Below are 16,601 nucleotides of genomic sequence, written 5' to 3'. Positions count from 1 at the left end.
GGGTAGATTTATGTAAGCATAATTCTACTAAATTAGGTACCACAATTTAAGAATAGTAATATATTTTTCCACTCTAGAAAATACACTTTAAATCATTTTAACCCACTCTAAACATTTTGATAGTAGTTTTTAGAGACCACTCATAAAGCATTTTTAAAAAAAGCAATAAGGTTGGGCAGTGTTTGAACACGGGGTAATAATTCATACCAATTATATTGCTAAACATAAGGTCTCAGGCCCAATAATATATCATAATTCATGCCTTATGGTCTGATAGCAATTAAAATACCATCATTAAGTATATTGCAAACATACATAATTGTTGAAATCTTGCTTACATGGAATAACATTCCGTGCTTTATTCAGCAGAATAGTACCTCTGTTCATTTTGTTGACAGTGTCGTAATCATTAGAGAACCGTGCCGGGAGTACCTTTAATACATACACACAGAATCGGACTTTATCTCTTATTATTATGACTCTTAATACTGTTTCTATTGTTGTGGCTATTCATGCTTTCCAGTCCGCTGCCTGTCCTGTCACATCGGAACAGGCACGACGACACGGTTCTAGTTAACACACGCCTGAATGTGAGCTAGATACCCTCACAGGGTTTGTTCTCTGCCTCTGCAAGGTCAACAAACATTAGATGGGACAAAGGGATTCCTAGACTCAGCCCATCTAAATTCTCCCAGATGCCCTTGATACCTCTAGCAGGTGACAGACAGGTCAGCCTACACCTACACGTGCCCAAAACTGTGACCAGGTTAACAGAACAGGGGATGGTGTCCTTCAGACCCACCCGTCTTGGGGACAGCCCACTCTGCCTAAGCTCTCCAGGAAAGTGTTACCTCCCATTTTCATGCAACACTGTATCCCCCAAGAGTCATTTAGTTTGAAGATTTTTAAAGATATATTTTGATATAATGAGCAGAACATTTCTGCATATCAAGTTAATGGGACATGGGCTTTGGAACCATAAAGATGAGGGTTTATGATCTGATAGCCGACTTAAGGCTTTAATTCTAGGATGAGTAGGTAGATGGTCATTCCCAGGGAGGTCTGTGTTAGGAACAATGTGTGCAAAGTGCCCGCACGGTCATAGCCAGTGTTCAGTGCGCAATGGAAACAAATTCTCAGAAGGTACAATGCTGGAACAGTTTGCTTTTCACCCTGGTCCAAATAAATACACTGTGTCTGTTGGAGGCGGGCGGAGATCAGTTGAGACTTATGGTCCACATCATTAGGCAGCCACCGTGTGCAAGGCCAGCCATGTAGGAAGCCATGTAGGTCAAGGAAAGCCGGCTTCTTCCATTGCTGGTGGCTGGTGCGGGAGTCAGGCGTCGGGGAGAGGGCCGGGAGCGGCAGGGTGTGGCGAGAAGCGGGAGGTGACCTGGAAGGCCTCCCTGTCTGACGGCATCAGTAATGTTGTCGCTGACCCTGTATTTACTGTGACTTTCCATGTTCACAGTTTTCATGCTTTAACAGCCCTCCCCATCGCCCACATATAATAGATATTGCCAACCACTCTGGAGCCCACACTCAAGCACCCCCTCCATGGGCGGTCCCTCTTCAGCCAGTGACCTTGCCCCCATCCCACCGCCCAGGGCCAAGTACCAGACAACCAGGGACAGCCTCCCACCGGGAGCCCCTGAAATTATTCAAACTCACCAATTCTAGGCCTGCAAACCCTGCCTCCCCATCCTTCCCAAGCACATGGCAATCTAGGCTTGGGCCCCTGGGTTCCCTGGCCCGTTGCCCCCTGGCTGACCCAGGCCTTCTTCCCTGGCACCTTAAGAAACTACCTTTTTAAGGGAAATCGTCTGTGGACCTGGCAGCCTTTTATTTCTAAATAACACATTATTCTCAACACTGACATTTGCCTGCATGGCCGTTATACCTGAATATTCATAAAACCTTTATTTTAAAATAGACCCTTAGTGCCCAAAGCCTGCAGGGGGCTGCGAGAGCAGAGGAAGGCAGGCCGCGGGGACAGGATGGCTTCACTGCCCCTGCTCTTCGGCCAGGGACACAGCAACAACCCCAAATAAACACCACCGCCGAAGACTGTAGCTGCACCTTTTATTGGGACGTGGTACGAACACGGCGTTCCAAGCAGCGAGGGCAGTCGGGGGGCGCCGCTGAAGGCATCCCGACCGCCGCAGAAGCACACGGATAAACGGGCGGTTCTGTTACGGGAGGGCTGAGGACTGGAGCAGGGAGCCAGTGGCACAGCTCCGAGGGGACCGCGACCCTGGGAGGCGGCGTCACCGCCCGGTGCAGCGGGTCCCCGCGAGCTCCTTTGGACTGGGCAGACCTCCGGGGTGACCCTGTCACGCGGCCAGCTGCGGCCCGGGAGCGCCCCGTGCTCCACTGAGCTCCCGCGGCCGAGGGTGACACGGGGACAGGAGAAGTCCGGCAGGAGCTGGCCGTGCGCGTCCGCAGAGTCGCGGCCCCGGGGGGACGGGCCTCCCCAGGCGGCCTCGCCGAACCCCGGGACCCAGTCCGCGCGCACAGGCTTGATGCGGGCTAAAGCAATGACACGGTCTCGAGGGGGTTAGGTCCTTCAGGTTTAAAAAAGGTGCAGGAGGAGAGAAAATTGTAGACACGCGTTTTCACACTTGTGTTTGAAGGAGCACCAACTGCGGAGAGTTAGAAAACGGGTCAGAACCCGGACCATCACCATCAGGTTCGTAATGGCCAAACAACACAACCGACGAAGACACCAGGCGTCCGTCGCGGAGGGTATGCTGGGGGCGAGCGGCTGAGGGGCCAGGAGCATCGGGGACCCCGACCCCAGAGCCGGAGCGCGACCCTCGACGGCCCCGCCCGGTCCCGCCGGCGCTGCCCCGCGCTTGTCCGGCGCCTGCTCCACCGGGGGGCTGCGGGCCGAGAAACGGAGCGCGTACCCCGCACGGGCGAGAAGGAACACGCACTCGCGCACACGCACACGCACACACACACAGGCACACGGGCGCACACGCACACGCGCCGAGTCCGGCCTCCGTCCGGGGTCCGGGCCACTCCGTGTAGACGCGTGCCAGGGGCCCCGGCCGGGAAGCGGCGGGCCCTTGAGCGCGCGGCCGCTCACAGCCCGGAGTCCCACAGCTCGGAGGGCAGCCGGCCGCAGGACGCGCCCTCGGGCTTCTTCACCAGCGTGGGCTTCTTGCAGGGAGGAGGGGGAGGCGCCCTGGGCTCCGGGGGGTGCAGGAGGCGCTGCCAGTCTTCCCGCCCCTCGCACAGCTTCCGCCTCCAGTCCAGGAGCTCCTGCAGGGCCGCGCTTTCGTTCTCGGAGAGCCGCAGCTGCTGGATGACCTGCGGGGGAAGAGGGGAGACTTGGAGCAGCAGGTGCTGTGATGGCGAGAGGCAGCGGGAGGGCCACCCGGGGCTGCTCTCGCGGCTTCCAAGCCTCCAGGCGCTGCTGCCTCGGGAAACCGCCCCCACCCCGGGGCTGCAAACTGCCAGGGGCAGGCGGCCCACAGAACAGAGCAGGGAGGACAGGAACACTGGCTGAGGAGAGAAACATCCAGGGAAGTCCAGGAGCGGGCCCTTCGCCCTCTATTGCAGTGCACCTTCTTAGGACATCCCATTCCTCCCCCTCATCACAACCGAGAGGCTGTGTGTCATAGAGCTTTTTGGGTTTCTCGAGGTTCCCCCGATTCTAGGCCCCCCCCCATCTAGGCAGTACTAATCCACATCTGTTCAGGGAGCAGGAGTCTACTCCTGACTACGAGGCACGAGTCTACTCCTGACTACGAGGCATCAGCCCAGGGATGGGGCTGCTCGAGAGAGCCCATCCACGGTCAGTGTTATAGGGAACGGCGTGGATACAGACACCGTCTCCAGGACCAAAGTGAGGTCAAGGACAGCCCACCCTGCAGCAGGGAACGAGTTATAGGTCCTTGAAAACACTTGCAACCTCACCGGGGCCTCAGCACACGCTCTAGGTTGCAGCGGCAAATCAGAGCCGTGATCTGAACCAGCAGCGGGTGCTCGCTGTCCTTGGGCGCAGACAGACAGAACTTGATGGACCTTTGCAGGACAGCATCACAGTGTGATTGCATGGGCTTCTTCCTGTCGCTTCCCTAGGACACGGTTGCTCTGGGCATCCTCAAGTGAGTGTGCAGACATCACAGCGGGGATACTGGGGAGAATTCATAAGAAACTAGACGTCCCAGCCCACTTCCAAAGGCCCTCCTGCTTTGTGGTCGTGCAGCTCCCAGCCTCCCAGCAAAACGAACGAGAGTGAATGAAAGCGGGCTAGAGCTGAAGACCAGCGTCCCTTTGCCACGCGCCCTTTCTCCTCTCCCTCCGTGGGACTGAGTGGAACCGTGTGCCTCCTCTGCGATGGTGTTTTAGCGCCTCTACTGCCCCGTGTACACCTGGCTGTTGCTATCAGCTGCCATCTCGTTCACTCTGTGGATTCCGAGCTCTTGTATATCCATAGTCCTTGGCCCACGTTCAGCACATAAAGCAATCTGCGGATAAGACTCTCACGGGATTTATTATGAGAGAGTATATAATTGATGGAAGAATATTTTTACCATCTGAACTGATTTTCCCCCCAGCTTCCTTGAGGTATTGTTTTTGTTAAGTAACCTAACTTTATGCTGATCTAATTAGAAACAAACAGGAAAACTTCCCACCTGCATAGGGTTTTTAAGGTCATGTCAGGTTACGGCTCCCATTGTAAAGATGAAAAAAAAAAAAAAAAAAGACAAATTACCCAAATCATATATTTAGAGCATCAGATAGCTCTGAGAACCAGAGAAACTGAAATTCTGAATCTTTCTGAACAGATAATGACCAGCTGTTTTCTTTTTTTTTCCCCTCTCCTGGGACATTTGCCAATTCTGAGCTCTTCTGTAGGTCTAGAGAGCCCTTTCTAGAAGACAAACTGTACAACATGTTGCAGTTGTAAGAGACGAGAGACACAGATTGGGAATTTGCAGACCCTCAGATGATGACCGTTTTCCCCAAGAGATATTTGTTAAGTTCTCCAGCTGTATGTGGGAGTGGTGCTTTAGGCCAAAAGCTTACAAAAAACCAGAGTGAAATCCCCTGGGGTGTTTGAGGTGCTTCAGAAGAGGGTGGGATAGGGGGAGAGAATAGCTTCAAGCGCCTGACTGGTCTCCTCTTGGAGACTTGCAGATTTTTGCACAGCCTGGAGAGGGGGCAAGCCTTCTGAAATGCACAGCCGGAGCGCATCTGGGCTCTTCCAGAGCTAAGGAACAAAAAACCCACAGGCCAAAGCTCAGGCGGGTGCTGCTTGCGGGCGAGAGGCAGAGCAGACGCTGCTTCTGCACCGCAGCTCAATCCGGGATTGGACTGAGGCCTCCCGCCCGTGCTTTTGCCCCTAATGTGATGGTGGCATCTCTCCCTCGTTGTGCGCAGCCTCGGCAGCATCTACAGTTTGTTGACCCACGACGCTTACTGCGTGATCAGAAATGGCATGCGGAGAGATAAGGAAGTTCACTAAAAATCAGAGCGTGAAGCAGATTCACCAGATGATCCTGATTTAGGGTTCGTCGATAGAGACTTTAAAATACCTGTGATGATGACATGCTGAAGAGAGAGGAAATGATGGGCACACGGAAGACGCGGAACAGACACACATAAAAGGAATTCCAGAGGGAAGAGATACGCAAAGAATGTGACAGGGCAGTCCTCAAAGAGATAAGTTTCCCGAACTTCCAAAGGGCATCAATCCACACACCCAAGAGGCTCAGCGAAACCACACAAAAGGCAAACACACACGGAGGCCCCCACCAGCAGTGAGAAAGCACAAGGTAGATCCTCTTAAAACAAAGACAAAGGAAAAAGCTTTAAAATCTACAGGAAAGAGACACATTCCCTTCAGAGGGACAACAATGAGAGGGAAAGCTGACTTCTAAGCAGAAGACAGAAAATAATGAGTTAAAGTACTGGAAGAAACTAATTCAGCCTAAAACTCTACTCTCAATCAAAATTACCCTCAAAAGTTAAGATAGAGATACCTTTAGACAATAGAAGGGGAAAATTTGCCATCAGAAAAGTCTCTCATTTCTTTAAGGAGAAGGAAAATGACCCCAGGTGGAAAAAATTGAAACTTAGGAGAGAATCACGTTTTTAAATTTCTTAATTCTTAATTAAGTTTCTAAATTCATGGACACCAGAATTAAATCCAAGGGTAAATAGAAGCTAGCTGTTGGGACACCTTATGGACCATAAATTATCTGTAGAACCGGAATGCACAGCAAGGACGACCTGGGAAAGCCAGGAGGGGTTGTGGGGAGGTTCGAGGCGGTAGGCTTCTAGCAGCACTAGGGAAATGGTCAGGGTAACAAAAGTCCCTTAAGAGGCAGTAAGTAGAAAATGCACGCTTTCTTCTCTAGTCAAACTGTAGAACACGCAGGGAGAGAACATGTAATGACACGTGAAGTTACATACAGGAAATGTGAAATAATAAATATTCCATCAATCTAAAAGAGAACAAGAAAGATACAGAAGTCCCATGAAAATGGAGGCAGCTCTAACAAGACAGAGTAAAGCATAAAAACTGGACCAGCAGCACGCACATCTCCGCCCAGCAGCTGGCCTTGCTTTTCCATGGCCGGATGCACAGACCGTGTTTCTGTTCATGCCGGGGCACCGGAGAGCCACACAGCTCTGTCCCCACGCCAGCCCCAGAGCACATCCATTCTGGGTCTCCTCTCAATCCCAGACTCTCTTCCACAGCCCTTCATAATGACCAAAACCGTGCATGAGGTGGGCCTCCGCCAAGCCGTTCCTAACCGGAACGCACTTCCAGATAGAGCCACTCTGCGGCTGGAGAGGAGGCTTTTGATGGAAAATGTCCCAAATCCCCTGAGCTACTGCTTCAATGTTTGGGGGAAAAATGCTCTCTATCCTTTCAAAGCTTCTCAGTGTTTACTAAAAATATCTGAATTCCCAAGTACACTGTAAAAGGTGAGACTTATATACCCAATCCACTAGAAAGCATTTTCTTAATGAGGCTCTTGATGTCTTGAATAATGTAGTAAGTAAAGAAGAACCCCATCTTCCAATCAACAACCAGGCGCTTTCCATGCTTCCTTGATAAGTAGAAACGTGACTGATGTTTGCAATAATCAACGAGTGCTCAGAATAAACCCTTCATTGAGCGATCCCACGGAACTTTATTGTCTATTATGGAGATTAATAGGTGTTGGGTAAAATCTAATAGGTTCCTAAGGGTAGTTGCCAGAATGGTCTAAATGAGATGGTAACATACTAACATTATTGATTTTCTTTTAAAGAAAAAAAAAATAAAGAATTTTCACAGGTTATTCCTTAAATGAGAGTTAAAATTTTGTGTAAGGATACATCATAGGTCACACTACTTGCAACATAAAGAAGTTCAGAGGGGATTTTAAAATTATGCTCCGTGAGACGATGATTAGATAAGAAGATAAGAACGGTGTGCCCCGAACGATGTTTAATCTGCTCTATTTGGATTTATTGAATTTATTAGATCGTGAGGCACAAAAATCACATCTGTCAAAAGCCGTAAAAGGGCTTTAGTATTTTAGAATAGCAAACAATGGCAACTATGGATATTATTTAAACGAAGGTCAAGTAACATACAAGCACTACAAAGTGCGCACAATGTTACCCAGCGCTCCGCAAACATCACAATCAGTGTTTCTGCATTCTGTAAGGTTCCTGACCTGTGGGAAATAACAAAAACCCTCACAGCTTCCTCTACCACTATTTCATGCTTCAAGATAAATTACGTATGATCATTAAGAAGGCAAGAATGACTTTGAAACAAAAATTTTGGTTTGGAAAATAGACTCGTGACTACTGACAGCGTACGTCCGGTCAGCGGAGGGGAGGTGGGTGGGGGATGGAGGAAACGGGACGGGGACTTGACAGGGTGAAAAAAAATTTTTTTAAATTAAGTTTTGGTGTTGAAAGGGAGCCATTTCTTTTCAGAAAGAGAGGGAGTGATGCTGGGGGTCAAGGGTAGAGCTGGAAATGGGCGCCTTCTTACCCCTCACCCCCCGCCCCATTTATCCTGATTTCTTCATTGGCTACAGGTGTCCTACTGGGATCTTGTAACTTGAAGCTTGTTTACCTTGCTTCAAAGATCTATCTCCACCTCGTGTCCCTGCAGATAGCTCGCCACTTAATTATTTTCTTTTTGGCCGTGTTTTATAGTACAGTGTTTGGACACAAAATCATCATCTTTCAGAACCAAAAAGCAAGTGTTAACGACTGGAGATGTAAAAATTGTCCCCTACCTATGATCCCTTGGCTGTCCACGCTGTCCCATCTTTGTGCTCCATGAATGTGACAAATATCTTGCCTTTAAAGGAACTCCGAAGCAAGCCAAACACACAGCTGTCTTCACTTGTTGCACACAGCATAACAACGGGGAAGATGTTGTTTAAAAATCTCCCCTCTCCCGATCCACGTGGGAAACGGGGCTTGTAGAGGAGGGTGTGGAGAAGCTCCACAGAGGAGGTTTGCTCTGAATGTTGAAAAAGGAGGCTGCCACCATTGGAAAAGGGGAAAGAAGAGGTGAGAAGAAGCGTTTCATAGGACTCCAGGTACACAAGCCAAGAGGGACACGGGACTTCATCCTCTCCCAAAGCATCACTGGCCCACGAGCGCCCCAGGGCTCGCTCGAGGAGACGCAGCGTTGGTCTAAAACCCAGTTCCTGGCAACTGGGGCGCGGGCCAGAATCCTGCATTTGCCAACAAGCCCGTCAGCTTCCTCATCTGTGAGGTGGGCTGGCAGGAACAGTAAACCTCAACAAAACGCGGGATGGTTTACAGGAGGAATATGTGCGGACCACTTAACAGCGTGCCTTAAAGAAGCAGCCAGTGCCCTATAAATGCAGGGTCTTACGGTTTTGCCATTGTTTGCTCTTGGACTTGAGAAAAACCCTAAACATTGCTGAATTATGATTATCCTGATGAGTCGAACAGATAACATTACATGAGAACACTTCTCACAATTTGGGGCCCTCTGTAACATAACATAGTCTCTTCCTTATCAACAAGGAAATCTCACATACTGAGCAACCCACTGGATTTATTCTATACACATAAATATATATACACACACATAAATATATATTTATATATTATTAAATATATATTTAATAAAATAATATATATTATTTTATTAATCATAAAATAAAATACATTTATATGTCATTAAATATAAATATATTATTTTACATTATATATTATAATAATATAATGATATATTATTTTATATTATATATATATTTATATATATATAAATTTAAAACTAAAGAAAGTTATACGCGAAGAAATGAAAGGTCCAGAGTTTCTCCGAATTTCAGGAGTAAGATAAACAGATTTTAGTGAATAGTAAATAGCTATTTGTATATGTTATTTTGGGGGTCCTCGCATTCTTGGATAATTTAGTATTTAGTGCGTTTTTCTTTACAAAATAGTTTTTCAAAAGCACTATAATCATTAAGCTAGTGCTCAGCAAGACTTTACTCTCCGACTTCGTATTTTATTTACAAGCGGACGACACAGGGAATATTGCTGATATCGCTGCAGATCAATGAGGCAACAGTGGATGGGTTCATATGCAAATGAGGCATCCTCCTCTGAGAAAGAGCTGAGCCGGACCGCAGCCTGGGCGAGGTGGGCAGTTGCCCCGCAGTTCAAGCCGAGAGAAGCGGCAGAAGCTTGAGGTCCCCAAGGGCTCAGGGTGGTAGACACGGACCCACGTTCTTGGCACCTGAGTCCGACCACCTTCACTTTGTCATCCGTCATTTCATTTCAGCTGAACAAAATCACACCTAGCACGAACATTGTAAACGACAATTTTTTGCTTCTGTCGGTTTTTGTCGTGTTGAGTTTGTAAGTTTGCTTTGGTTTTACAGCTGTAATGACAGGTGAAAGTCTACAGAGATCTTATGGAACCATGTGTGTCTTACTATTATAATAACTTAAGAAACGTTCAGGGTTAAGGGGAATCTTACTTCTATTTAAAAAGGGTCACATAGGGGTGGCTGGGTGGCTCAGTCAGTTAAGCGTCTGCCTTCTGCTAATTCATGGTCCAGGACCCTGGGAACGGCCCCCATGTTGGGGCTCCCTGCTCAGCGGGGAGTCTGCTTCTCTTTGACCCTCTGCTCTCTCACTCAACTGAATAAATAATATCTTTAAAATAAAATTTAAAAGAGGTCACATAAGATACGTAAGTAGGAAAATGTGGATCCATGTGGGTAGAAGTCTCTGGAGGTAGAATGTGTTTCTTGCTCAGACCAGGGGTGTCCTTTCGAGTCCAAAGTGAGTAAATTAATCTCTACCCAGCACCGGGTGGCCAGGGCCCTTGGAGAACTGAAACAGAGGTCGTGTACGAATGCCCAGGAACATGCTTGGGAGAAGGGAGAAAGTTGATCACAGTCGTCAGTGAGAAAGAACTCACTGTTGAAAATTTTAAGCCAGCAGGCCTTGATTTGGGCCGCCTGAACTGCAGCTTGGGAGAAGGGTTCAGGCAGAAACCTGACTCCCGTGCTCCGAGGAGACAGGGCAGAGTAATAACGGTGAAGGTCACGGGTGCCCTTCTCAGTTTGGTCCTCCACTTACAACAGGGATTAAGACTGGCTTAACTGGGGTTGGTTGGGTTCATTGACACGTTAGGGTTATAGAAACTTTTGGAAGCTGGTTTCTCTTGAAATGAAGAAAGGAAAGGGCCTGTCCGAGGTTCTGATGAGGAAGGACTCAGGTGCGGGCAGAGGGTTTGCAGCAGGCGACAAGTCTGGGCTCCTCCCGGGGGGACGTGCATAAATTCCTCCTCCCTGATGGCCTCCAGAGGCTATTTTTCAAAAGACTCTTTTAACTGGGTTTGCTTGCTGTGTATTGAAATCTCCTCTTACACAGTATATTAGATTTCTGGTTTCATTTTTCAAAAAGTAAATTTTGGGGCCCTGGGCACCTCACCGCCATCCAGGACAGGGAAGGAAAGGGAGAGAGATCCTTCAAGGAAGGCCAGATGGACCCTGAGCACGTTCTTACACTTGGGAGGCAGTTCTCCTGTCACGGATTCAGATACGGTCCTTGCAAACACCATAAAACTCTGGGAACTCACTCAAAATGTTCTGTTGCCCTGAAATCACATCAGGTGTGGGTGGTCCCAGGCCCATTAGTTACTCTGAGTTCACACATGTCTTGATGTCTTTGAATGGCTAGTGAGCGGCCCCCAGAAAGACAGCGGGACCGCCACCCCAGCCTTCCAGGGGACCGACGCATGCAATGTGTCTGACACTCAAGTTTATCCCATGCAGTGGCCCAAATGTCTGTGTCCCCCCAAATTTGCATGTCAGAATCCTCACCCTCCGTGTGGTGTTGTTTGTGGTTGGAGCCTGAGGGAGGCAATTAAGTCACGAGGATGGACCCCCATGAATGGGATCCGTGGTTTTATTAAAGCTCTTGCAAAGCTGCCTCACACTTTCCACCCGGTAGGACACAGAGAGACATCTGTAAACCCGAAGGGCCCCTCCCCCGACCATACCGGCACCCCGATCTTGGACTTGTAGCCTCCAGAACCCCAAGAAAGACATATCTGTCGTTGATAAGCCACGCCGCCTGCGGCATTTCTTACAGAAGCCCAGACAGACTAAGACGTCCCATGCCCAGAATTATTATTTTTGGATGGCATGGGGGAAAAATGATACTATTGTATAACAGGTACAAACCCCAGGCTTCTAGAAAAGGGTGCAGACCATCTGTCAGCTTCAATGCCTTTGAAACCAATATCAGTGGAGAATCTAATAATATACCTGGAAATTATTCTGTGATTTTTATTTTTAAATTTGACATTTGAAACAAGTATGAAAGCTTCAAAGCTTAGGAGCCACTTGGTGATTTGGTATGGGAGAGCAGAAAGTCACGGTCCCCTGGGAGCTGGGACAACCAGACCCCTCAAAGGAGCTGACAGGCGGGAGGCCCTGCTCAGCCCCTCGAGGGCAGGCAGCGTCCCTGGAGTCCCCCCTATGTGTGCTGCACCGGGGGAGGGCACAGAGCACCTACAGAGCCATCTACAGCCTCCTGTGAGCTCAGACCCTCCAAGCCACAGCCTCATGTTCTCCCTTCTGTTCTCAAGCAAAGATCACAGAAGGGGAAGCCACGCCATCCACACTTAATAAACAGGTGCCTCCGAACACCCTGATTCAAGCTCCCAGCAGGTGTAAGCAGGCATGTCAATGACCACGGTCCAGACACGTCCCCGTGGGCTGGAGTACCCATCCCCTAACAACATCCCCTCCTTTCAGTGGGGTCTTAACAAGAAGACTTCATCGATGCGGTAATTCCGAGAAAATAGGGCCACTTACAAACACTGGCTATTACCACCTCGACAACTCACTGTGGGTTTTCTTCCTTCCTTTCTTTCTTTTTTTAAAGGATTTTGTTTGAGAAAATCTTGCTGTTTTGATACTTAGAAGTTCAAGACCTGAATCTTAGTGTCCATTTCCCCATCTGGACTTGGAAAGTTATTTTATGCTTCTCATGTCCAGAGGTATAGGCGGACATGAAGACAAGAATCTGATAAAGGAACGTAAAAACAGAGCTCCTCAAAGTTCTACATCTCAAGGGGGACACTTCTCATTAGTTTGCTCGCTTTCCGGGTCAAAATCCATGGAATCTTTCACAACCCGGAGGGAAACCCAATGTGATGTGAAGGCTTCATGAGGTTATTATATGTCTTCTTATTAATTTTCAATAGTTTTCTATGGTGTCATTAATGGAGTTCTATGAGATGAACTAATTAAAAAATGAGGTATAAATTTCTTTACTTCCTGTGGATATGCATTTCTGTGAATAATATTAATACATGTAAATTAATAATTTGCTGCTGATTTTTTACCCTAAGTCTTTCCCTTCCAGGATAAAAATAGACTTTGTTAAATAATTCATATGTAAAATCATGTTGCTGTTCATTTGTCACAGAGTTGATTTTTCTATTGACTAATCACCCAAAGGTGAAAAGAGGCATTTACTGACATTTATGGAAATTAGAAGAAGGAATCTTCTTGGCTGACTGAATGGTGAACATTAGTGTTTCAAATGCAAATCCCATTTCTACTTGATGCTAACAAGATGTTGGAGGGGAAAAAAAAACGTTAAAAAGTGAAATCCAAAAATCACAGTTTGTAAAGCCAAAGTCTGTCTCAATAGATCCTAGAGAAGTGGCATAGAGTAACATGTGATTCAAAAAAATCTTTGATTAAAGTGTTGTATATTTTCATACTTCTAAAAAAATCTTAAGAAAATGATCTGAATGTGAAAGCAGAATTTCTGGTTTAGGCAAAGAGAGCTGATCCTTTTTAATTTGGAAATAGCTATTTATACAGAGACTCAATGAAATTCATCTTATTATTTTGTTTCTCTTGTTGCCATTTTGTTTCCTTCATCACCAAAAGGTTCGAAAAAGGGAAAATATCGCTTCAAAGGCACTTTACAAATCCTCTTGTAAGCAAGAGTAGCTACCTCTGAATAGCAGGCAGTGAAGAGGGGGAGAAAGGACTTTAGCTTTTCACGTTGTCTGTACACTTTGATTTCTTAAAAAAGATAGTAACTGTTCTTAACTTTCATAAGTAATATTATATTGGAATGCATTTAATATCATTTAAAGGGACATTTATTTGCATTTTGTGGCTGATTTTAGGTTAATAGCTTTGAATAAAAATGGACTCTGATGAGTGAATGTATATTTCTTCCTATTAATGGAAAGTTATAAAATAGAAATTTATGATCGTATTATACATCATGCGATGTAATTAATTTGTGGCACTCTGGGTTATGGATTTTGTATGAGTTCTGGTCTTTTACCTCAATCCACTTAAGAAAACAGGACAGTATCAGTAAAAGTGACTAGAGTATAACAAAATTGATAACATATATTTAGGGTGTGTTTATAATAATGACGTATTATAGTAATGGAGGTCAAATCCATGGAATATATAGAAAAACATAAATCTACTATATTGGAAATACAGAAAGTAATAGCATTATGATTTCTTCTAAAACATTTTTCTCGGGATTTTATAGGGGACTCAGTGCAAACAGCAGAAGGTATTATTGAGGACAATTAATCTACTAGATTTTCTGTCTCCAAAGAAAAGATCTATTCGCATAATCTGTGTGTTTGAAAATCTTCAATGCGACCCCTTTGCCTGGTCTAAGCAAGCAAGCCTACACACTTCAGGAGGTTACAGAAAGTCCTGTATTTTCTGGCCACGCTGATTAGTCCAATGTCCTTACCGTACGTCCTCACAGTCTCTCTGTCCGTCCCACCAGACAGAGCCACACCTAGAATTCTAGAATTCGCTTTCTTTCTGCAGCAGTCCTGGTTCGTACGCTCACACACAGAGTGCTCTGAGGTCTCTGAGGGCCTATTTCTAACCTCATCTTCATGATACTGTTTTATATTCTTCAAGCATTTTCACACGTTACTATTCTAGTACTTTCTCATAATCATGTGAAGCAATAAGCAGGCTTTGTAGTATTAGCCTCATTTCACAGGTGCTGAAATTCATCTTTAAAGCCCAAGCTCACTTGGCTAGTAAGTGGTGTAGTCAGAACACAAATTCGAGTACACCAAGTTCAGTCAACCTTCCAGGGTACTAGTCAATGACTTTGGTCTCCAAGAAGCCTTCCTGGTGCGTCGATCAGGGAATGCGTGTTCCTTCCGTGACTGTAGAGTGGAAGGCCCTGTGACGCTTTCTACAGGACTGCGAGCCACACAGTATGACCTGCTTCCTCGAAGGGCTGCCATGCAAATCGAGCAACAAAACATAAAAACAGAAAGAGTTAGATGAATAGAGACGCTTAAACGTCACAGAACCACAAGCATGTCATGAGGGAACGCGGCATTAACCGACTAACAGTGTCTGCATAATCATTCTCATTGGAGTACAGAGGAGACACGACTCATTTCAAAGTGATATATTGGCCAAGAAATTCGTACTGGGATGGGGCATTTGATTTGGAGTGAAATGGTGCGTGGGATACAAAAAGAGGGAAGGCCATTTGGGTTGAGTTCTAAAGGGAATGGTGTTCATGGTAGTAAAGTATTCCACAGCTTTGGAGGACAGAGAGGTCGCAGAGGAGCCCTTTCCTCACTCGTTCAACGGGCCGGGACCCGCACTGCTGTGAAGGACACAGATTATCTGTTAATTTATTAATGTCTCATCATATTTTTTTTTCTGGGAACAACCACAATCTGTATGTTGTGGCATTAGATATAATGAAATAAGAAAGAGAAAAAAAAAATCACCCTAAGAAACTAGATGTTAATAAAATAATCTAATCCAAGGAGATTTTTTAAAAACAGCTCTAATTAGGAGAGGGACACAGTTTAGCAATTCCCTTGGCTGTGGAAGTTACAGCACTGGGGAGGGAATATTCTCTGTCCTCAACCTTGACTTTTCCCTCCAAAATTTAGTTACCCGTTGCCCGCATCAAAGTGAGAACTGGAGGCAAGAAAGGCGCTCCTTTACAATCATTAATGCAGCAAGAAGTTCCTAAAAGTGTGAAAACATTTCTCAGGGTGTCCAACTCGATATAGGGGATTAATTTTGTCCTTGAGAAAAATGAAGTCTATCGGTTTTGAGGAATTTCTGATAGACCACTTGTTAAGACTTATAAGCTTTGGTTCTATATATATTTAATTTCTCTTGTGCTGAAATTGTGAACAGTTAATTATAGTGAAAAGATTTATTTTATACAAAATAAAAGAAGGATTTATTTTCTGACCTAGTAGACCTCAAAGATAGGATTCTTTTCTGATGAATCAAATACTATTGTATTTATATTATTTATAATTATTTATAATTAATACATTCATAGTGTATCTATATATAGATATTTATATTATATATGATATTATATAAAGGTATATAAATTATATAAAGATTATTATAATTATTAATAATTTAAATATATTTATATATTTATATAAATATATGTAATTGTATATTTATTTTTTTAATTTTCAAATTTTTTTGAAGAACTTTTTTTTAAGATTTTTTATTTATTTGTTAGAGAGAGAGAGAGAGAAAGCAAGCACAGGCAGACAGAGTGGCAGCAGAGTCAGAAGGAGAAGCAGGCTCCCTGCTGAGCAAGGAGCCCGATGTGGGACTCGATCCCAGGACGCTGGGATCATGACCTGAGCCGAAGGCAGCTGCTTAACCAACTGAGCCACCCAGGCGTCCCATGTAATTGTATATTTATATTGTATATACAATTATATATAAATATATAATTTATAAATATACATATTATATAATTATATATATAAATACACAATTATATGTATTTATATATATAGATACACACCACTGATCACTACTTTGTATTACTTTGTATTACAATGTCTAATAAGTGATATTCTAATGATGGTATCATTAGCAGGTACGATTTTTGATCTCTTAAATAATTTTTACTACAAAACGGAAGTTAAACTTAGATAACGAAGTACTGAGAGCAGTCATGCTTCGCCGCACACGTGCAACACTAAACTAAGTAAATGAGAGGCTATTAGTTAGCTCCACCATGGGCAGACCATAAGCAGCACTGGCCCGTGAGGA

At 45.5% G+C, this 16,601-nt stretch overlaps 1 protein-coding gene across 3 annotated transcripts in view; it reads right to left on the bottom strand.

Annotated features, from left to right (window-relative positions):
• Positions 1-2,065: 2,065 nt before the first annotated feature.
• The window catches only part of MYO16 (myosin XVI), a 574,710-nt gene continuing 560,174 nt past the window's right edge, over positions 2,066-16,601 (bottom strand). For all 3 annotated transcript variants that reach the window (XM_082701002.1, XM_082701003.1, XM_082701004.1), the window contains exon 35: positions 2,066-3,315. In XM_082701002.1, coding sequence (XP_082557128.1) covers positions 3,088-3,315 — 228 coding nt within the window. In that variant the 3' untranslated portion in view covers positions 2,066-3,087. The remainder of the gene's footprint in view (positions 3,316-16,601) is intronic.

The sequence above is a fragment of the Mustela nivalis genome, assembly GCF_964662115.1.
Source record: "Mustela nivalis genome assembly, chromosome: 15".
NCBI classification, from domain to species: Eukaryota; Metazoa; Chordata; class Mammalia; order Carnivora; family Mustelidae; genus Mustela; species Mustela nivalis.
Note: the sequence above shows the minus strand (reverse complement) of the source record. Positions and strands in the feature narration are given on the sequence as shown.